The sequence below is a fragment of the Hemitrygon akajei genome, chromosome 1, assembly GCF_048418815.1.
Source record: "Hemitrygon akajei chromosome 1, sHemAka1.3, whole genome shotgun sequence".
Lineage (NCBI taxonomy): Eukaryota > Metazoa > Chordata > Chondrichthyes > Myliobatiformes > Dasyatidae > Hemitrygon > Hemitrygon akajei.
Window position 1 is genome coordinate 142,603,893 of NC_133124.1, and position 24,219 is coordinate 142,628,111.

The 24,219-nt window shown below is 39.8% G+C and overlaps 1 protein-coding gene across 4 annotated transcripts in view; it reads left to right on the top strand.

The window, feature by feature from the left end:
• Positions 1–24,219, top strand: part of zfpm2a (zinc finger protein, FOG family member 2a) — an 876,706-nt gene that overhangs the window by 202,710 nt on the left and 649,777 nt on the right. For 3 of the 4 annotated variants that reach the window (XM_073052686.1, XM_073052668.1, XM_073052660.1), the window contains exon 2: positions 13,838–13,996. The exons of the other annotated variant lie outside the window; for it this stretch is intronic. In XM_073052686.1, the coding sequence (XP_072908787.1) occupies positions 13,838–13,996 (159 nt within the window). The remainder of the gene's footprint in view (positions 1–13,837; positions 13,997–24,219) is intronic. 4 annotated transcript variants of the gene reach the window in all.

A 24,219-nucleotide genomic window follows, 5' to 3' on the forward strand; every position in this document is an offset into this window, starting at 1 on the left:
AAGGCCCTTTATCAACACTAGTGTGAAAACAAGTCAGTTTTCAGTTGCAGAGAAGGTTGGGGTGGAGTGAAGTGACACTGTAAGTAGTACAAAGGGAATATCTCTGTTCACATCAGGGTTGTGAAAATAAAGTCTGATAAAGTGGCAGATGGAGTTCAACCCAGATAAGTGTGAAGTGGTTCATTTTGGTAGGTCAAATATGATGGCAGAATTTAGTATTAATGGTAAGACTCTTGGCAGTGTGGAGGATCAGAGGGATCTTGGGGTCCGAGTCCATAGGATGCTCAAAGCAGCCACGCAGGTTGACTCTGTGGTTAAGAAGGCATATGGTGTATTGGCCTTCATCAGTCATGGAATTGAATTTAGGAACCAAGAGGTAATTTTGCAGCTATATAGGACCCTTGTCAGACCCCACTTGGAATACTGTGCTCAGTTCTGATCGCCTCACTACAGGAAGGATGTGAAAACCATAGAAAGGGTGCAGAGATTTACAAGGATGTTGCCTGGATTGGGGAGCATGCCTTATGAAGACACGTTGAGTGAATGTGGCCTTTTCTTCTTGGAGCGACGGAGGATGAGAGGTGACCTGATAGAGGTGTACAAGATAATGAGAGGCATTGATTGTGTGGATAGTCAGAGGCTTTTTCCCAGAGCTAAAATGTTTGCCACAAGAGGACACAGGTTTAAGGTGCAGGAGAGTAGGTACAGAGGAGATGTCAGGGGATAAGTTTTGCATTTGACTCACTGGACGATGTTTGCATTCTCTATCCACTGGTGCTCAGGTTCCGCTGTGGCTGTCCTGTTACCGGTTCTGTGGAATCTGACTGGGGCTCAGATTCCCATGCAAGGGGATGAATACGAAATTAAGCTATAAACTTAGATCAATGGGCTTGATATCTGCTAGGCTCACTATAATGTGACTGTGTAACGTCTTTAAAGATAGTGAATTAAAAGTGTGTTGGAGTAGTAATAAAATTACATCCAGTAGTCTGGAAAATCCATTAGTCCAGCACAACCAAAGCTCTGAACAGACTGAAATAACAGAATTTTACTGTACCATGTATGTTATTGTAAATCCACTGACTGCCATACCAATCTTGACTACACCTCTTCCCATTCAGTCTCTTGTAAAAGTTTCATCCCCTTTTCTCAGTTTTTCCATCAGTCTTTTGTGTCTCTATTTTACTGTCATATTGCATACCATCTAGTCTTGATTTGATTTCATTCTCTATGTTAGAAAAGTCAGGGGAAACTTTAATTCAAAATTAAATTACAAACTTAGACCGTTGGACTAGTGATCTGCAAAGCTGAGAAACATTTCAGCAGCATCAGTTACTCAGAGAAACTTAGACATCAAATGATAGCAAAGGACATTTATCTGAACATAAGGTCAGATACAATGTGATAATATTTAATGAAGTATGTACTTAAATTTTAAATTCCATTCTATTGCCTTCTTTGTTGTCTCTCTAATAATGACTGCTTTTGTCTGTGTCATTAACATTCATGACAAACTCTGCAAGATCAATTTGTTTCAACTGTATTTTCTTAGCATTGAATTTAAGACGAGCAAAGTGAAATGAGACTGAATCGATTAGGAATGGGAAATAGACTGGATCTGCGTGAACTTATCTTGTTGTCCTATTAATATTCCATTGGTTTAAATCCAAAGGGAAAATTGGAGGAAGGGGATTACACACTCATAACAAAGCATGCTTGATGTTCCATCAGTTAATCTAAATAGATTGAAACTCAGCATTCTCTTATAGAACAATCCTTAAATCCTTTTTGCTGCAATTCCTTCTATATTCTGTCCAAAGAATTATATATGTTTAAAAATAAAAAAAATCTGCTTCCTGCCCCTATTGGTTCATCTGTGGAAAATAATCACTCAAAATATTGGAAGTAGCTGACCCAATGCAACCATGTTCCAATGTGAGCCAACACGTTTCAGGGGGATTCAATGGAGAAAAACATCTCAAACAGGAAAATTTCTGTATTTCAGATCTGTCAAAAATAAATACTTAAGAGAATTATCTTGCATTACCTTATAAATTTTGTCTATAATTTTCTCAAAATATGAATGCTGATGAAAGTTTAGGGGCTAGTTTAGTAGGAAAATATTAGATTAACTTATACAGCTAAAGTGGGGAGATAGTGTATGTGCTGAATTATGAAGCAAACAAGCCATTCTGTCTAATTGTGTTATGCTCATTTCTTCTCTGTGTGAGCTGTCTTGCACTTAATCTATCATTTAATGTTATTTACTCTTGCATGTTCTTTATCAGCATTCCCTTAAACATATTTTGCATTTTGCTTCAATTACCCCCAGAGGTATAAGTTCCATCTTTTAGATGAGATGCTCTGCTATGACCCCATCTGCTCTTTCAGATGGTTGGAAAAGATCCACAGGTGATTTTTGGAAGAAGATCGAAGTAGAAATCCTGGATTCCTAGGTCTCTTCGACAATTTTATCTTTCTGTCAAATTAATAAAAATGATTTTGTGGTCATTATCACATTGCTGTTTCTGGGAGTTTCTGGTGCACGATTTTAGTTGCTACAATTCTAACATTATAGTAGTACTTAGGAATTATTACTTATAAAGCACCTGAAAGCATCATATCAAGTACTATATAAAAGTTGGTTGGTTTGTTCCCACCCCAACCATCTGCAATTGTCTTGATTACTGGAGCATGGCTGAGTTGAATTTCCTACTTTTTCTTTCATTGTTTACTAGTAATCTATTTCCTGAACCCACCAGATAAAGAAGTCTTACACAATTACTTTGTGATTTGTTATTTACTTTTATCTTTATGACCCTATCCTGTGAATTTGTTGTGAAGAGTTTTAAAGCATGTGCAAATGTATTATTATGGCAGTGAAAATAATTTGCAAGAGAATTTGATCTTTGGGGTATTGATGTGGCCACGCAGAATGTTAAAGGGTGGAAGTTTATGAAATGTATCTAGGAAAATTTCCAGAGTCAATACATGATGGACTCCCCTCGGGAGGATAAAATACTGGACCACGAGAACGAGACAAGGCAAGTAACAGAAGTGGCAGTTAGAGAGCACCAGTGACCATAATTCACCAGTGAATTAGGTCTTCTCCAGTGACCATAATTCTAATAATTTTATAGTGATAGAAAGGAATAGGTCAGGTCTATAGGTTAGACCTATTACTCCCTACTGTGGAGTAGGGCTAATTTTTGGGGAATGAGGCAGGTTCTAGTTGAGGATGATTGGATGTGCCTGCAGAAGGGAAAGGAATGGATGGCAAGTGGTAGGGTATCAGAACTGTGATAGCAAGTGTCAAGGAGCTATATGTACCTGTTAGAATGATGGGTAAAGCCAGCAAGTTAGAAACCTTGGCGGAAGAGTGATTTTGAGCCTGATCAAGAAAAACGAGCAAGCATACATCAGCTGTAGGAGTTTGGAATTGAGCAAATCCCTTGATGACTATAAGAAGATGAATTATACACTTTAAGAAAGAAATCAGGAGGGCAAAGAGGGAGTATGAGATGGATCTGGCAATTGAAAATTCCAAGAGGTTCTATAGCTATTTTGAGTACAACAGTGGCTGGGATTGCCTGAATCTGAAGCACAGGAGATGAATGGGAATATCTCTCTTCAATGTTTAATGAGGAAGAAATTTTGGATGCTAAAGAGATATAAGGAAAACAAGTGGAGTGCAAATGTTTAAAGAAGATTGAAAATGTCTTTGAACATACTGTCAGTTGGTTGACACTGGTTTTCAGAGCCCTACAGGAAAATCATTGTTGCCTTTCGACTTGTGAGGGTTCAGCCGTTTGAAAGACAGTCTGATGTCGGCCTCCGAGACATAGATCTCAAGGTCACCAAATGCTGCAAGGATCCTCATAGCTATAACTTTATACTCCCTTTCAAAGCATGCATAAAAGGTGTTGAGCTCATCTGGGAGTGAAGCATCACAGCCATTCATGTTGTTAGGTTTCACTTTGCAGGAAATAATGGTCTGCAAACCCTGCCAGAATTGACATTTTTGTCTCTAGTCTCATTGGAGTTATTTTTTTGCTCTTGAGATAGCCCTCCATAAGTTGTATCTGGCCTTCATGTATAGTCTTGGATCACCAGACTTGAATGCCACAGATCTAGCCCTCAGCAGATTATGAATCTCCTGGTTTTGATTCTGGTATGTACAGTATGCTCGCGTAGGCACAAACACATCCACGCAGGGTTTAATGAAGTCAGTGTCAACTGTAGTGTGTTCATTTAAACTCGAAAATGAATCCCTGAATACTGTCCAGGCCACTGGCTCTAAGAAGCAGTGACTATAAGTACTCCTTTGCCTCCCTTGTCCATATCTTCTAGGACCTCTACACTGGTGCTGCAATCTTCAGTCTGTGTATATTCAGGGAGTAGAAGTACAGCAAGATCATCAAACTTTAAAAAAAGTGTGGGCGTGGGATGGCACTGTAAGCAGTCTTGATGGTAGTATAACAGTGGTCCAGTGTGCTGGCTCCTCTAGTTTCACAAGCGATATGTTGGTGATAATTATTTAGAGACTTTGTCAAGCTGGTCTGGTTAAAATCCCGCAAAATGATGGGAAAGGCATCAGAATGTGCTATTTCATGCCTGTTGATTATGTTGCTCAGTTCGCCTATAGCCTGCTTGACAGGGGCCTGAGCTGGCATGTACACCACTACCATGATGATGGGTGAAAACTCCAGCGGTAGATAAAATAGATGACACTTGATTGCAAGATGTTCCAGGTCAGGTGAGCAGGACTGGGATGGAACTACCACATTTGTGCACCAGGTTGAGTTAATCATAAAGTATACTCCACCTCCTCAGAGACTTATCTTGGCAGAGCATTGAGAAGCCAGCAAGCTGCATTGATGATTCCAGAGTGGTGGGGATATCCAAGTCTCTGAGAAATAAAAAGCACAACAGTCCCTGATGTCCCTCTGGTACAGCAATCTTGCTCTGAGATGTTTGATTTTCCTTCTCCATAATTATATTGAAACTAATGAAATTATGATCACTAGATCCAAAGTGTTCCCTGTCACCAGCCGTCTTATTCCCTATGAGGAGATCCAGTATAGTACTCTCTCTAGTCTAATCAATCTATGTATAGGTTTCCAATAGGTTTCAATAGGTACATTTGATGTCAGAGAAATGTATACAATATACATCCTGAAATTCTTTTTCTTTCCAAACATCCATGAAAACAGAGGAGTGCCCCAGAGAATGAATGACAGTTAAATGCAAATCCACTGACTTATATTTAAGTGTATGAGCAAACTCTGGGCAAATGAGGTTTGGCAATTTAACTTGTTAATTTTTAATTATGAGTAATATTCTGGGATTCTGTGCAGATGCAGAATGGATAATTACTGAAGTGTCAGGTGGAATAGGAGCAATGAATTTCAAAAGACCATACTAAAATCTTCCAATTAATTATTAAAAGAGAATTTTCTTCTGAGGATCTTTCTTAGAGTTGGTAAATTAAAATTTTCTGTAACAGATTCTAAAATTTTCTCATAGATCTTAAAAGTTTCTAACATCATTTAAACTCTGTTTACTTCTCTGGGTAGTTCAGTGTAGGTCTGTAAATGCATCTTATTCTCTGATCAGATGGTTCTGAATTCTGTGGATTAGTCTGTGCTGGATTACCCCCTCTGATATTTCCTCTGTGGTCATGTGAAGAGTCATCCCAAAATCATTTTGATGTGGTCTTTGTCAAAGTTCTCACCAGTGGAGTAAACATAGAAACATAGAAAATAGGTGCAGGAGTAGGCCATTCGGCCCTTTGAGCCTGCACCGCCATTCAGTATGATCATGGCTGATCATCCAACTCAGAACCCTGTACCCCCTGATCCCTTTAGCCACAAGGGTCATATCTAACTTCCTCTTAAATATAGCCAATGAACCGGCTTCAACTGTTTCCTGTGGCAGAGAATTCCACAGATTCACCACTCTCTGTGTGAAAAAGATTTTCCTCATCTCGGTCCTAAAAGGCTTCCCTTTTATCCTTAAACTGTGACCCCTCGTTCTGGACTTCCCTAACATCGGAAACAATCTTCCTGCATCTAGCCTGTCCAATCTCTTTAGAATTTTATACCTTTCAATAAGATCCCCCCACAATTTTCTAAATTCCAGTGAGTATAAGCCTAGTCGATCCAGTCTTTCTTCTTATGAAAGTCCTACCATCCCAGGAATCAATCTGGTGAACCTTCTTTGTACTCCCTCTATGGCAAGAATGTCTTTCCTCAGATTAGGGGCCCAAAACTGCACACAATACTCTAGGTGCGGTCTCACCAAGGCCTTGTACAACTGCAGTAGAACCTCCCTGCTCTATACTCGAATCCTTTTGCTATGAATGCCAACATACCATTTGCCTTTTTCACTGCCTGCTGTACCTGCATGCCCACTTTCAATGACTGGTGTACAATGACACCCAGGTTTCATTTCACCTCCCCTTTTCCTAATCGGCCACCATTCAGATAATAATCTGTTTTCCTGTTCTTGCAACCAAAGTGGATAACCTCACATTTATCCACATTAAATTGCATCTGCCATGAATTTGCCCACTCACCTAACCTATCCAAGTCACCCTGCATCCTCTTAGCATCCTCCTCACAGCTAACACCGCTGCCCAGCTTTGTGTCATCTGCAAACTTGGAGATACTGCATTTAATTCCCTCGTCTAAATCATTAATATATATTGTAAACAACTGGGGTCCCAGCACAGAGTCTTGCGGTACCCCACTAGTCACTGCCTGCCATTCTGAAAAGGTCCCGTTTACTCCCACTCTTTGCTTCCTGTCTGCCAACCAATTCTCTATCCACATCAATACCATACCCCCAATACCGTGTACTTTAAGTTTGCACTCTAATCTCCTGTGTGGGACCTTGTCAAAAGCCTTTTGAAAATCCAAATATACCACATCCACTGGCTCTCCCCTATCCACTCTACTTGTTACATCTTCAAAAATTTTTATAAGATTTGTCAGACATGATTTTCCTTTCACAAATCCATGCTGACTTTGTCCGATGATTTCACCGCTTTCCAAATGTGCTGTTATCACATCTTTGATAACTGACTAGTAGTTTCCCCACCACCGATGTCAGGCTTACCGGTCTATAATTGCCTGGTTTTTCTCTCCCTCCTTTTTTAGTAGCTCATGCTATCTTTTTATTAAAGCCATTTGTAAGTACAGCCATGTTGCTGTGGACTGCAAAGTTTGGGCCAATGTCTGTTTATGTGGAATCAATTTATGTTGTGATTTTACTGCGTATTGGAATTTGAGGGCAAACCACATCCCTGTGTCTCTTCTGCTATTTAAAGGACCCAAAGTAATTGGAAGGCCCCAGTGTATTTTCCAGTGTTCCGAGATTACTTCACAATAGTTATCAATGCCTCCCAATTCTTTCCTTGTTTTTCTGGGATTAATTTATCACAGGGGATTAATTTGTTTTCAATCCTATTAGCCTATGCAGGACTCCTATCTCAACTACATCAAAGTAATCATTCTATTTAACTTATTTCTCCCTTGGGAAAAAATGAGTGCATATAACTGTTGTTCCATTGTGTATTGTTGAAAGTTGGTATCATTTAAAATATAACCATTTTATGCTTCTGTTTTGGCTTGATTGCGTCTTTTTTAGTTTGCTGTGAGAAAAAATGAGGCATAGGTCCATGCTGACTCGCAGTAGAACAGTACTGTAATTTCCATTACCCTTCTCCTTATTTTGTTACACCCTGGCAATTTACTCTCTCACATGTCTGTCAATTGACCTTTAACTATTTTCCATTTTTACCTACACAAAGGAGTAATTTACTATAGTCAGTTAATCTATACCATCTCCATGGGATGTGAGAGTAAAGAAGCCTCCAGCAGAAGCCCATGCTTTCACAGAAGAAACATGCAAACTCTACCTGGGCAGCACCTTTGTTTTGGATCATATTGGCTCCCTGGTCTTGTGAGGTAGCAGCTCTAATAGCTGTGCCACTATGCTATTTTACTGATGTTTTACATTCATATGAACACTAGTGTTTTCTCTGTTCGATGCCTGTTGAAGAACTGGCAGCTGAGTGTTGAAAATATCTTTGTGGTAGTTGAGAGAAATCCACCATTGAACCCTCTATTGTGAGATTTATTATTTTATGTTTACATATATTGAACAAACAAATGATTTATTTACAATAACTGCATTAGTAAAATTATGAAATGTTAGTGTAATAAATAACTACAATCTAAATAGAACTCTATAATATGGAATGTAAGTAGACTATACTTTTGTGTGACTTATGTGCTTGCTATCTATGTGCCTTGTGCTGTTTGTGACTGTTGGTACTGTGTTTTGCACCTTGGTCCTGAAGAAATGCTGCTTTGTTTGTCTGTACAGTATTCATGGGTGTTCATGTATGGTTGTATGAAAATTAAACTTGAACTACGAATATGATATCACTATATTAAGACTGAATTGCAGTCTTAAAATAACGTTAGTGATAGCCTTGATTTGGGATCAAAGGTAATTGATTCCACCAAAGATCATAATATATATTTGTCACACTTACAGTAAGCAACAGAAACTTGGAAAGAAAATGTATTGATTGATACCTTTCAGAAGTACATTTTCAAGCACCAGGGTTCTTCATCACAGCCTGGTATGGAAACATCAATGCACTTGTTCACCCTGTACACATCAGACTTCCAATATAACTCGGAGTCCTGCCATGTGCAGAAGTTCGCTGATGACACGGCCATAGTGGGGTGTGTCAGGAATGGACAGGAGGAGGAGTATAGGAAACTGATACAGGACTTTGTGATATGGTGCAACTCAAACTACCTGTGTCTCAATATCACCAAGACCAAGGAGATGGTGGTGGACTTTAGGAGATCTAGGCCTCACATGGAGCCAGTGATCATTAATGGAGAATGTGTGGAGCAGGTTAAGACCTACAAGTATCTGGGAGTACAGTTAGACGAGAAGCTAGACTGGACTGCCAACACAGATGCCTTGTGCAGGAAGGCACAGAGTCGACTGTACTTCCTAAGAAGGTTGGCGTCATTCAATGTCTGTAGTGAGATGCTGAAGATGTTCTATAGGTCAGTTGTGGAGAGCGCCCTCTTCTTTGTGGTGGCGTGTTGGGGAGGAAGCATTAAGAAGAGGGACGCCTCACGTCTTAATAAGCTGGTAAGGAAGGCGGGCTCTGTCGTGGGCAAAGTACTGGAGAGTTTAACATCGGTAGCTGAGCGAAGGGCGCTGAGTAGGCTACGGTCAATTATGGATAACTCTGAACATCCTCTACATAGCACCATCCAGAGACAGAGAAGCAGTTTCAGCGACAGATGAAGAGGTCAATACTCCCCAATGCCATTAGGCTTTACAATTCTACTGCCAGGACTTAAGAACTTTTTAAAAGCTATTATTAATGCTTTTTGAGATAGTGATTTAAATGCATATCATATTCTTTACTGAGTTAAGTATTGTATGTAATTAGTTTTGCTACAACAAGTGTATGGGACATTGGAAAAAAGTTGAATTTCCCCATGGGGATGAATAAAGTATCTATCTATCTATCTATCTATCTTGAACAGAAAATCCTACAAAAAGTAGTGGATAAAGTCTACTCCATCACAGGTTAAGTCCACTGAACCATTGAGCACATCTACATGAAGTGCTATCACAGGAAAGCAGTTTCCATCATCAGGGACCCCTACCACTGAGTACATGCTCTCTTCTTGCTGCTGTCATCAGGAAGAAGATACATAGGAGCCTTAGAACTTGCTCCACCAAGTTCAGGAATAGTTATTACCTCTCAACCTTAAGGCTTTTGAACAACTGAACTTCACTTGTCTGATTGTGAGATGTTCCCACAATCAATGACTCACTTTCAAGGACTCTTCCTTTCATTTTCTTGTTATGTATTATTTATTTATTAATATTGTTTCTTCTTTTTGTATTTATTTGCATTGTTGTCTTCTGCAATCTGGTTGAGCACCTAGATGGGTGGTCCTTCTTTGATTCCGTTATAGTAATTATTCTATAGATCTGTTGAGTATGAGAAAATGAATCTCAGGGTTGATTATGGTGACATATACGTACTTTGATAATAGCATTTACTTTGAACTTTGGACTTCAGTGTTTGGAATTTCCAAAGACTGAATCAGTTCTGCATGCAAAACAACAAAAATGATAACACTGAAGACCTAAGTGAGAAAAGCACTTACATAACTTATAAAAATAAGTAAATTAGATTTTTAAGGATACACAAAAGTAGTTGTAATTATTCATTACAAGTGTGATGCAATAACAAGAAAGCTTTGAATATTAAATACAAGATTGTAAAAAAGTCTTTTTTCTTTATCTGTGATGAATTTTTACGCAATACTGCAAAATATTTAGTAATAAGAGTGATGAATAACAATACAGCTATTTCACTGTGTGTAAGACGAATTGCCATTGAAATGTTGTTTACAAGGAGAATTGTCCTCTCAGCATCTACTCTTTCATGTTGCTCATATTTGTGTATGTTTCAATTGGATAACTCTCATGCTCTCGCATGAGCATTGACCCAACCAGAGCAAGCTTTCCTCATTGGCTAATGCCGTAATCTCAGGCAACTTTGTACTGGCTCTGGGTAAGTATATAAGGAAAACACTGTACTTCAGATCCCACAAATGTCCTGTGTAGTTTTAGCAAGGTTGCCCTAAGTTTTTACTCAATCTTCTTTGCAATAAAGCTCAACATTTCATTTGTCTTTGACTCCCTTCCCAAATCCTATTTGTTAACATTTAGTAGATTGTGTATGAGGACACTAAGATCTCTCTGAACAGCAGCATTCTGGGAGTTAAAGCAGACAAACTTAGTGGCATAAAGGTCTAAATCTCACTATACTTGTTAGTAGTGAGGCTGGAGGGAGGTGGATGATAGGTGGATGATTAGTAGAGGTAAAGAGAAGCAAGGGCTTATCTTTGCATTTCAAAATTGTACTGCTATGGTAGTATATTTAGCAAAGGAAATTAGCATCAGAAAGCTTTCTGTGTTCACGGCAGATGTGGTATTGGGGGTTTAAATCAATTGTACACTATAAACATTTAAGACTATGTCCTTTAATGTCACAAAACACACTAGGGCTGTTTATAGGGAGAATGCCCACAGTTAGAGGGACTCGGAATTTTACTGCCAATAAATACATTAGAAGTGTAGCTGTGAAATTGACTAAATATGCTGTTAGCTACAGAAATCTCATTGCAACAGTTTTCCTTCTTTCAGCTACTAACTCTCACCTTCAAATTACCCAATACCTTCTCATTTTACCATTTGCACACTGTTTGTCAGTGATATAATTTGATAGCAAATCAGGTTCCAGATCTACTGTATCGTGCCCAGTAGTGAATGAAGGGCAAAGCAAGACAGCATGTATTCAAATAAGAGAATGGATAAAAAATTGTGATGAGGAGGGGGAAGTGTGTTGTGAGTGGAGACAGAGAAGACATAGCCTTGTATGTCATTCAATACAATTGCAGTAATACATGAGATGTCCTGGTTGGTGTGGTGCTTAGGGTAGAGTTTGGTGAGATGGAGTAAAATCTAAAAAAAAGTTATTTTGTTTGAGGAAAGATAGTAGGGGAGAATGGGAAGGTCTGGAGTTTGAAATTACCAAGAATGAATGGATTGGCCTAGAGACCGAAGGAGCAGTGCTGACAACAGTTTTGTGGGAAGCTGGTATGGCTGTCAGAGGAGGCTTAGGAACAGCAGCAAACTCTGATGAAAAGCCATCAATCAATAATATTAACTCTTTCCCTCTTCCGAAATGCTGTCAGATCTGCTCAGGATCTACACATTTTCTGATTTGTTTCATATTTGCAGCAGCTGCCTTTTTTTCACTCTTAGATGGGGATAAACTGTGTAGCTTCATTCACCAGATAGCAGTATATTTTTCCAGTTTGGAAATATAAGGAGTGAAGCTGAGGTATTATTAAAGGATAAGAGTTGATAAGTATAAATTAGTGACAGGCACACCAGGAGCACCGGACGCAGTCTACTGTCAAGATGAAACCACACTCTATACTGCGTCTGGTGCTCCCGGTGTGGCCTTTTATATATTGGTGAGACCTGACGCAGACTGGGAGACCGTTTCGCTGAACACCTACGCTTGGTTCGCCAGAGAAAGCAGGATCTCCCAGTGGCCACACATTTTAATTCCGCGTCCCATTCCCATTCTGATATGTCTATCCATGGCCTCCTCTACTGTCAAGATGAAGCCACACTCAGGTTGGAGGAACAACACCTTATATACCAGCTGGGTAGCCTCCAACCTGATGGCATGAACATTGGCTTCTCTAACTTCCGTCAATGCCCCTCCTCCCCTTCTTACCCCATCCCTGACAGTATTTAGTTGTTAATTTTTTTTCTCTCTCTCTACCCATCACTCTGCCTGTTCTCCATCTCCCTCCAGTGCTCCTCCTCCCCCTTTCTTTCTCCTAAGGCCTCCTGTCCAATGATCCTTTCCCTTCTCCAGCTCTGTATCACTTTCGCCAATCACCTTTCCAGCTCTTAGCTTCACCCCACCCCCTCCGGTCTTCTCCTATCATTTCGCATTTCCCCCTCCCCCCACTACTTTCAAATCTGTTAGTATCTTTCCTTTCAGTTAATCCTGACGAAGGGTCTCGGTGTGAAACGTCGACAGTGCTTCTCCTTATAGATGCTGCCTGGCCTGCTGTGTTCCACCAGCATTTTGTGTGTGTTGTTTGAATTTCCAGCATCTGCAGATTTCTTTGTGAATGTTGATGTTTATATACTTATGAAACCAGAGTAAAATAGAGCTATTGTTTTGCATAACTGCAAAGCTTTACACATGAAACACTATGTATAGTTCTGGGCACCATATATAGGAAGAAATAGCTAGGAGCCCATGGTATTACAGGAAAGATACCAGCATGGATAGAAGATTGACTGTTAGGAGGCGAAGAGTGGTTAGCTGACTTGTGTTATGTTCCGCAGAGGTAGGTATTGGAACTGCTTCTTTTCATGTTATATTTCAATGATTTGGATGACAAAATTGATGGCTCTGAGCCTGTACTCACTGGAATTTAAAAGATTGAGGGGGAGTGTCTCATTGAAATTTACCAAATGTTGGAAAGCATAGATAGAGTGGAAGTGGAAAGGATGTTTCCTATAGTGGAGGCGTCTAGGACCAGAGCGCTCAGCCTCAGAATAGAAGGACTTCCCTTTAGAACAGAGATGAGGAATTTTTTTTTTAGCCAGAGGGTTACCACAGATTTAATTTGTTGCCACAGATGAGTGTGAAGGCCAGGTCATTGGGTATATTTAAAGCAAAAGTTAATAGGTTCTTGATTAGAAAGGGCATCAAAGGTTATGGAAATCAGGAGAATGGGGTTGAGTGAGATAGTAAATTAGCCATGATTCAATTCCAGAGCAAACTTGATGGGTCAAATGGCCTATTTCTGCTCTCTTGTCTTATGAAAATATTGGACTAAGAGAGAGTAGAGTTTTACTAGAATGAAAACCTGGACTCCTGAGTGTTAAGATACCGGGAGAGATTACGCAAATTATTTCTTTTCTGCAGTTTAGATCTCAAATCTTGTTAATCAGAAAGACTTAAACATTAGAACAAAGTTATTGGTTGTATAAATATGCTGCAAGTGTCAGAAAAAGCTCGAGGGTGGGGGTGCACCACTGTTGCAGAGTTTATGGATTCCTCATTTGTATTGCTGAAACTGTTAGGAATTCTATGAAAATATAAAATACAGTCTTATGGATGCTTTTAGAGTAATGATCTGTGCACACAGTATTACAGAGAACCCTCTTACTATTTTAACAGGACCACTGGAAGACACAATTGAAGATGATGAGGAAGAATGTTTATCTGAAGAAAATGATGCAATTAATGGAGGAGACTACACTCAGGAAGAAAACTTCTCAGCCGAGTATGAGTCAGAACATCTCAGCTGTGAAGAAACAGAATATTACTGTGATAAAGGTAACCAGAGAAACCCCCTTTTACCATGATCAATAATACTAGTGGTCCAGTGGTGTTCAGTATATTGCTCTAGTACATAAAGTCTTTATTATAGCAAGGTATTTGGATTGTTTTCTTTTTCTTGTTATAATATATAATGCATTGATCTATTATTCTCGTTCTGTTAAAAAGTCTGTTGGTGCATTGCCTCACATAGTCATGCCTGAAACCAGGCTCACTGTAACTGTGTACAGTACTATGCTTGTACACTTGTACATTGTATCCTTTGTTGAGAACTTGTAGCTTTTGCATTTTGGGTAGTGTCTTGCCTATTGCATGATTATGAATGACTGGTGAACTTAAAATAGTTAAACATCATTTGCTAGCTGAAACACTGATTTGTGAATACTGGCATAGCTAGTGAAATTGAATGATCCTTTTTTCATATATAATATCCAGGAGTGGATAACCCAGCTGAGCAATTATAGCTCTGATTATCTGGCAAGCCTAATCCATAATCTTAAATAGAGAAAAAAACAACTGTCTCACAGTTCTACTAGGTCCTACTCACATGAATTTATTTGTTAGTTTGTCATATGCTAACATCACTGGGATTTATATCCTTTTGAACTTGACCTTGGGACAGTAGTATTGGACAGCATTCTTAAACTGATGCAATCATATGGTGAATGTACAGATTTTCACAGTTAGGAGTTACAGGAAGTTGATCTGGTCTGATGCAGAAGAAGAATTTGCAATATTTTTTTCCTGTTTGGATGAGTTTTGACAGAGAGTGATACATGCTGTTTCTGTTCATTCTACCTGCTTGCTGACTGTCCTCCCAGGTAGTGGAGGTGTTGTCAGAGTAGCATTGCCTTTATGAGGAACTCCTTGTTGAGTCAATTAGGCTGCTTTGTCCAACATTTTGTCATGGTACTTCAATATTGATGGAGCTGTACTGATCCAGTAGGTGGAGAGTATTTCAGCATGCACTTGATTTATAGACTGCAAAGTGGCTTTGGGGAGTCATTTACCCAGTCTCTGACCAGTTCTTGGAGATGCAGTATTTATGTGGCTACTGCAAAGCTTGTAGTCACTGCTGACCCTGGGGATATTGACAACAGGGGAACTGCTAGTGCTAAAGCAGTTGAACATCAAGAGAAAATGGGATGACTGTTTCTTGTTAGAGTGATCAATGCCTTTTATTTGTGTATAGTAAGAAATGCTTTGCAATTTGGCAGCAGCCCGTGCCCAAATGTTGCCTGCACCTTGTTACGTGTGAGAAAGAACTGTTCTGTTAACTGAGTCATTGTAAATTAAATCAAACATCGCATTGTCATCAGCAAAACTCTGGCCTTATGGTCAAGCAGCTGAAGTCAGTGGGCAAGGACATTGCTCCGACATTGTCCCATGGTAAGGACTCTAGCAGGAATGCCCTGAGGCTGAGATGATTAGCCTACAACAAAAACAAAGTGTTCATATAATGCATGATTCTACCAATTCTGACAGATCTAAAGCTTTGCCACCTTTGCTGTCAACTATACCCTGTTCTCACTTTCATATGGTTCATCTCCAGCTTCTCTCTTCCCTATTTCAACTTCTTCATCTTCATCTCAGGAGCTTAGCAACCAATATTCAATACAGACCCCCAGGGTCATAGAAACATAGAAAACCTACAGCACAATACAGGCCCTTTGGCCCACAATGCTGTGCCGAACATGTACTTACTTTAGAAATTACCAAGGGTTACCCATAGCTCTCTATTTTTCTAAGCTCCATATACCTATTCAGGAGCTTCTTAAAAGACCCTATTGTATCTGCCTCCACCACAGTCATTGGCAGCCCATTCCACACACTCACCACTCACTGCGTAAAAAAAACTTACCCCTGACATCCCCTCTGTACCTACTTCCAAGCACTTTAAAACTGTGCCCTCTTGTGTTAGCCATTTCAGCTGTGGGAAAAAGCCTCTGACTATCCACATGATCAATGCTCTCATCATCTTATACACCTCTATCAGGTCACCTCTCATCCTCCGTTGCTCCAAGGAGAAAAGACCAAGTTCACTCAAACTATTCTCATAAGGCATGCTCCCTAATCCAGGCAACATCCTTGTAAATCTCCTCTGCACCCTTTCTATAGTTTCCACATTCTTCCTGTAGTGAGGTGACCAGAACTGAGCACAGTACTCTAAGTGGGGTCTGACCAGGGTCCTATACAGCTGTAACATTACCTCTCGGCTCTTGTGCTCAATCCCTCGTTTGATGAAGGCCAATGTAGCGCATGCCTTCTTAAGCACACAGTCAACCTGCACAGCAGCTTTGAGTGTCATATGGACATGGACCCCAAGATCCTTCTGATCCTCCACATTGCCAAGAATCTTACCATTAATACTATATTCTGCCATCATATTTGACCTACCAAAATAAACCACCTCACACTGATCTGGGTTGAACTCCATCTGCCACATCTCAGCCCAGTTTTGCATCTGATCGATGTTCCGTTGTAACCCCTGACAGCCCTCCACACTATCCACAACACCCCCAACCTTTGTGTCATCAGCAAATTTACTAACCCATCCCTCCAATTCCTCATCCAGGTCATTTATAAAAATCAGGAAGAGTAGGGGTCCCAGAACAGATCCTGGAGGCACACCTCTGGTGACCGACCTCCATGCAGAATGTGACCCGTCTACAACCACTCTTTGCCTTCTGTGGGCAAGGCAGTTCTGGATCCACAAAAGCAATGTCCCCTTGGAACCCATGCCTCCTTACTTTCTCAATAAGCCTTGCATGGGGTACCTTATCAAATGCCTGGCTGATATCCATATACACTACATCTACTGCTCTACCTTCATCAATGTATTTAGTCACATCCTCAAAAAATTCAATCAGGCTCGTAAGGCACGACCTGCCCTTGACAAAGCCATGCTGACTATTCCTAATCATTATGCCTCTCCAAATGTTCATAAATCCTGTCTCTCAGGATCTTCTCCATCAACTTACTAACCACTGAAGTAAGACTCACTGGTCTATAATTTCCTGAGCTATCTCCACTGCTTTTCTTGAATTATGGAACAACATTTGCAACCCTCCAATCCTCCGGAACTTCTCCCGTCCTCATTGATGATGCTAAGAGCAGTGCCAGAGGCTCAACAATCTCCTCCCTCATCTCCCACAGAAGATGGGGTATATCTCATCTGGTTCTGGTGACTTATCCAACTTGATGCTCCAGCACATCGTCTTCCTTAATATCTACATGCTCAAGCTTTTCAGTCCACTACAAGTCACCCCTACAATTGCCAAGATCCTTTTCTGTAGTGAATACTGAAGCAAAGTATTCATTAAGTACCTCCACTATTTCCTCCGGTTCCATACACACTTTTCCACTGTCACACCTGATTAGTCCTATTCTCTCACATCTTATCCTCTTGCTCTTCACATACTTGTAGAATGTCTTGGGGTTTTCCTTAATCCTGCTTGCCAAGGCCTTCTCATGGCCCCTTCTGGCTCTCCTAATTTCATTCTTAAATTAGGAATGAAAGCTAGACTTATGATTTTCTAGATCTCTATCCTTACCTAGTTTTTTGAACCTTTCGTAAACTTTTCTTCTTGACTAGATTTTCAACAGCCTTTGCGCACCATGGTGTCTGCACCCTACCATCCTTTCACTGTCTCATTGGAACATACCTATGCAGAACGCCACACAAATATTCCATGAACATTTCCCTTGTTTCTGCAGTACATTTCCCTGAGAACACCGTTCCCAATTTATGCTTCCAAGTTCCTGCTTGATAGCTTCATATTTCCCCTTACACCAATTAAACACTTTCCTAACTTGTCTGTTTCTGTCCATCTCCAGTGCTATGGTAAAGGAGATAGAATCATGATCACTATCTCCAAAATGCTTTTCCACTGAAAGACCTGACACCTGACCAGGTTCATTCCCCATTCCAGATGAAGTACAGCCTCTCCTCTTGTAGGCTTATCTACATACTGTGTCAGGAAACCTTCCTGAACACACCTAACAAACTCCACCCCATCTAAGCCCCTTGCTCTAGGGAGATGCCAATCAATACTGGGGAAATTAAAATCTCCCACCATGACAACCCTGTTATTATTACATCTTTCCAGAATCCATCTCCCTATCTGCTCCTCGATGTCCCTGTTACTATTGGGTGGTCTATAAAAAACACCCAGCAGCGTTATTGACCCCTTCCTTTTTCTAACTTACACCCACAGAGACTCAGTGGACGATCCTTCCATGACTTCCTCCTTTTCTGCAGCCCTGACACTACCTCTAATCAGCAGTGTCATGCCCCCACCTCTTTTGTCTCCCTCCCTGTCCATTCTGAAATATCGAAAGTCTGGCACTCTAAGTAGCCATTCCTGCCCCTGAGCCATCCAAGTCTCTGTAATTGCCACAACATCATAGCTCCAAGTACTGATCCACTCTCTAGGCTCATCTGCTTTGTTCATAATATTCCTTGCATTAAAATAACACAACTCAAACCATCAGTCTGAGTGTATCTCTTCTCTATTACCTGCCTATCCTCCCTCTTACACTGTCTGCAAGCTTTCTTGATTTGTGAGCCAAAAGCCCCTTCCTCCATCTCTTCAGTTCGGTTCCCACCTCCCAGTGATTCTAGTTTAAACTCTTCCTAATAGCCTTAGCAAACCTCCCTGCCAGGATATTAGTCCCCCTCGGAATCAAATGCAACCCGTCCTTTTTGTACAGGTCACTCCTGCCCCAAAGGAGATCCCAATGATCCAGAAATCTGAATCCCTGTCCCCTGCTCCAATCCCTCAGCCATGCGTTTATCCTCCACCTCACTCTATTCCTATACTCACTGTCACATGGCACAGGCAATAATCCCGAGATTACTATCTTTGAGGCCCTGACTCCCTGTCGTCTCCCTTTTCCTACCTATGTTGTTGGGACCAGCATGTACCACGACCTCTGGTTGTTCACCTTCCCACTTCAGGATGTCATGGACGCGATCAGAAACATTCCGGACCTACAGTTAGTTAACTTGATTAGCCTACCTCCTACCTTCTGTTCTGATGATAATATATTCCTTAAACGTGTCTTACCCTCCGGCATAATTGAAGCATTTCTCAAATGAGCCTCTTCCATTTCTAGCACTTCTGCTCCCAAATCCTTGCCTCCCATCAAGGATAGGCTACCCTTTTAACTCAGTAATATAACATCCTCTGTAATTTTCACCACCTCCAATGTGATGCTGCCACTAGTCACGCCTTCCCCATTGCACCCCATTCAACTTTACAAGGGGACAGGTCAGATTTCAGATTCAGATCTATTTGTTATGTATGTGTACATCGAAACAGATAGTGAAATGTGTGAACAGCCAGCAGAACATAGAGGTGTGCTGCAGGCAGCCTGCACGTGTCGCCATATGTGATAGTGCCAACATAGTATGCCCACAATGCTTGGCAGAGTACAACCAGCAGGAAAACAACAACAGCAAAACAAGCTTGTTGTTTCCTCCCACCCACCCACAAAGAGTTCTGTGATACTTTAGTTCAGTCTTCTATTTCACTACCATTCATCTCCTTCACACAATTTCTTCTAGAGGAGGTTAAAAGCAGCTTTTCTTCTGTTTCCCTGTTAACTCATCAAGGCAGACCCTGGCACTCCCTGAATGTATTAAGATTCTCCCTAAGTAAAGCAGTGAAGGGTTTTGCACGAGTAACATCACAATATACATGCTATAATATTTGTCATTACTGAACATGTCTTTTGACATCTTTATGTATATATGTCAGAGGTCCAGCAAGAAATTTTCAGAAGTGTGCTAACACTGCTGTGTTTTTGATAAAATTCATTTTGGTAATACACAGAAAATATTGCCCTACTGTATATGATAGAATTTCATGACTTGCAATTCTTAACAGTTGTTGGAATCTAATTTGCTCTCTTCATTGTTTTAATATTCCTAATAAAAACACATGATAATAGTCAAGATATTTCATTCTGCTTCTTTAATATTTTTAGAGTAATTAAGCTTTTCTATATGACACTTTTCCACTTTGCCTTAATTCCTTGCTGCAGGTTCTTCATCAGATAGCTTTCAATGGCTCATGTCATACATTTTCTAATCAGGCACCAGTTTTTGTCTGGCCTTCAAACCTTTTCAGTCAATATTCTTCTGTCTTTCTTAAGCAGCTGTAATGATAGATCCCATGCCAATGTGTGAATCCGTATAGAAGCATCAATACTCAGCGCCTGTGCCTTGATCACTTTGCCTTTGTGTCGTTTAATATCAAAATCTTCAAAGCCACTTTACATTTTTGTGAGGATTATGAATTTGAGCTCTTTAAATTATCTTAGTTACAGAGCATATTATATTAACATTTGGAGTTCTCTTTGGACTGACAGAAGCTGGGTGCACAAAGCTGCAAAAAAAAAGCCAATATGACTTTGTTTCTACCTTGCTCGAGGAGTTATATGTGTAAATCACCTAAGCTTATTGACCCAAATCTTTGCCTTCTTGTGTTCTGATTTGTTTGGAACACAGACACTGATAGAGCATTGATACAGCCGATTTAGCAGCTCAGTGATTTGTTTTACAACAGATGCCTTTGGCTAGACATTATCACTCCCTCATGTCTATACTTTTTTTTCTTTTTTTGTTAAGAGTCTAAGTCTCTTTTGGTTATAGATAGAATCAAATTCCTCCTTGTTTTCACAATAGTTTTAGCTGGTCTGGTTCTAAAATAGGGTTCGAGAAGTATTTGATTTTTCCAAATATATAATATAAACAGCTTATGAAACTCATACATTATTGTAATTGAAGACTGACTTGTTCTACAACACATTATAGGTGTTTTTAAATGTGTTCAATAGTTATGTTATCAAAAATACCACTTTGTTCCTTCCGTGAAAGAGCAGTGTAGTACACAAGTACCCGAAGTCTAAAGGAGACAGCTTTTATTATGTAGAAAATTTGGAGAATATAATTCAACAAACTAATACTTTTGAATGAGTCCAGATTGGGAATTCAGTCCTGCTTACAGTTTTCTTTTATGGAGTTACAGTAGTGTTTCTTTTAATTCCACGGGCTGGTGTCCAGAGGCCTGGACTATTGATCCAGAGACATTGGTTTGAATCCCATCATGCTGCTAATTAATCACATAATTAAATAAATTTGAAATTAAGAAGTGCAGTTCTTTTCAATAAAATGAGTCAATTGTTCTGAAACCCAGTCTGTTTCACTCACATCCTTCGAAAGAAGGGAAATTTGGCCATTTTAATCTTGTTTGGCTATGTGCGACTTGAGAAGATGAGTGACTCTAACCTGTGTCCTATTCAGCTGGGAGCGGTACTGGGGTGAGCATTAAGAGTATGTTGCCAAGAATTCCCACTTCACAAGTTCAAACACATGAAAAAGGAATTGGGGGTGAAATTAGGTAATAATTGCAGTTAATTCTGGTACTGACTGCTCAGCTTGCAGTTAGTACTTGGGAGACAAACTCAGACACTGCCATTTTATTGATGTTAATTGTAGATCCATTGCCAATGAATGCTTTCATTTGGTGACATTCCATTCTGGAGTGTATTTTTATAGAACTACCTCAGTGAAATGCTTACCCATGGTTGAGCTTCTAATACTTATAGAGAATTAGGTAAAATATTTAAAGTATTGCGTAGTATAAGATTTAGTGCTATACCTCCATAACCAATGGGAAAAATAATATTGGTATGGACCCATTACTAGTATGTTTTTTAAAAAAGCATCTTTTTCTGAGAAAAGGATCTTTCTATATTTGTTTGAATTATAAACTGCTACTGATTTCAGAAGTTTGTATCATTTCCCCATAAGCCTTTTAAAAATAGGTGCTTACAACTTCTGTAACTCTGAAGAAATTACAGTATGTATTTACCAAGATTTATTTTTATTTATTTACATGATATAGATATTGCTGGCAAGATGAGAAATTATTGCTTATGCTTAACTGCTCTTCATTAACAACTGCAAGGAAATCTCATAATGCAGAGCAGCAAGTTTCAAGAATTAGACCTAGCAATGGTGAACAATAAATTTTCCAATTCCAACATGTAGGAAAACTTTCAGATGATCCGGTTGCTGGTTGTCCTATCTTCTTGCTCTGTCCTGAAAACATTTGACCCACGGGCCACCTCCAGCTGGCAATGTAGATTCATGCATGCAGAGACAGACACATTGGCCTATCAAGTCAGTGACAATGATCAAGCACCAAGTTACATTAATCACACTTTGTCCTGATGAAGTGTCTTGGCCCAAAACATCAACTGTTTATTACTTTATATAGATGCTGCCTGACCTGCTGAGTTCCTCCAACAATTTGTGTTTTACTCTCTATTTCCAACATCTGCAGAATCTTCTGTATTCACATTTTGTTTTCTTCCTGCATGTCCCAAGAATTTCCATCCCATATTCTACCATTCACCCTTGCACCAGGGCAATTTACAGTGGCCAGTTAACCTACCAACCATCAACCAGGATGTGGGAGGAAACCAGAACATCTTCAGTGGCAAGGAGAAAACATGAACTCCACACAGACAGCACCTGAGGTTATTGAGAACTCAAATCAATGGAGATGCAAGTCAGCAGTTTTATTAGCTGCTCTGCCACCCTTTCTTTGCTGCAGAAACTCTGAACATGCGGAAACATCAGGGTAGACGTGCATTCTTTTAATTGCCACTGTTAACTTCAATGCAGATTTAGAATTGTTTACACTTAAACTAATTATCTAAAGATCATGACTGTCCTGTTTGAAAATTTGACATTTTGCACATAAATGTACATTATGTATCAAGTAGTGTGCAGTATCAGCAGTGTCAGCTGCTGGCTGGAAGTACACAAATTATCATTGTTTTTAAGTGAGACAGGATGAAGGAAATAAGGAGATGATCTCCAGGCCATCTGGCAAGAAACAAATTTAATTCAAATGTTGGTTACAGAGCTATGCTTCTGTTTGATGCTTAGGAGATGAATGGACCATTGGAAAATTGCACATGTGAGATAGAGATTTAAAGATTAAATTTATTTGTCACATACATTGAAACATACAATGAAATGCATTGTTTGCATCATTTACCAACACAGTGCAAGATGTGCTTGGGGTGACCCACAAGACTTGCCATGCTTCTGATGCTAACAGAGCATGCGCAAAGTTCACTAACCCTAACTTGTATGTCTCTGGAATGTGGGTGGAAATCAGTGTGCCCAGAGGAATCTCACGGGACCAAGGGGCGATTGTGCAAACTCCTTACTGACAGTGGTGAAAATTGAACTGCGATCTTACAGCTGACACTGTAATAGCATTAAGCTAATGGCTGCTCTACCATACCACCCTTACCATACCGTGTGAGGAGAGTATAAAAAAGAAATGTAAAGATGGTCAGGAAAATCTCGAACATTTTCTGACATATTCCCAATTTTGGGTAATTACATTAGGGGCAGGGTACTTTGGGAGGGCTCTGAGTAGTGAGCTGTTCTGGTAAGTGCTGCTGAAACTGTTGTTTAGAATTTCCAGGGAGTAGGAGGGTGAAAATTGCAATAGGTACAGGGGTTTTTCCTATTTAGCTGCTTAAATCTTGGGTGTTTCTATGAAAAGGAACATCATCAGATTCCGCAATAAGTGCCCTCACCTTCCCTTTGGACTGGCACCTATGCTTTCCTGGGTAAGATGTTTTGAGTTTTAGTTAAGTTACAGTGGCAGCCCTGTGTTTTGTGAAGAACCTGTATTTTGTGGTTCTTGACTTTCTGCCAAACTATTTGTAAAATCACTAGGCAAAGTTGATGGTAACTAAGACCTTGGAGGGAGGACGGACTGATTGAAGTGGATCAATTGGAAAGAAAATGAAATTTTGGAAGTTCAGACAATTTAGCAGCTTGATTTCATTACTTCGAAGGGTTTTGGTGTTTTTTTTATAATCAGAGAATCAAACTGACATAAAACTAAAACAAAACAATTTTAAGTTTTTGGGTGTGAAAAGAAGAAAACGTGTTTTAATAATTAAAATTCAACATAATTCATAAATCAGTTAAGATTTTAAAATCAATAATGAGATGTTATGATATGAACTCAGGTTGTCAGAACTGATAAAGCCTAATAATGATTTCAAAATATCGGGCTGGAGCACTGGATTTGATATTTAACTACTTCCACTCCGCATGTCCCTTATCCATCATCGGTTAGTCTATAGAACATCTCAGAATTTAGTTTTTTTACACAGAG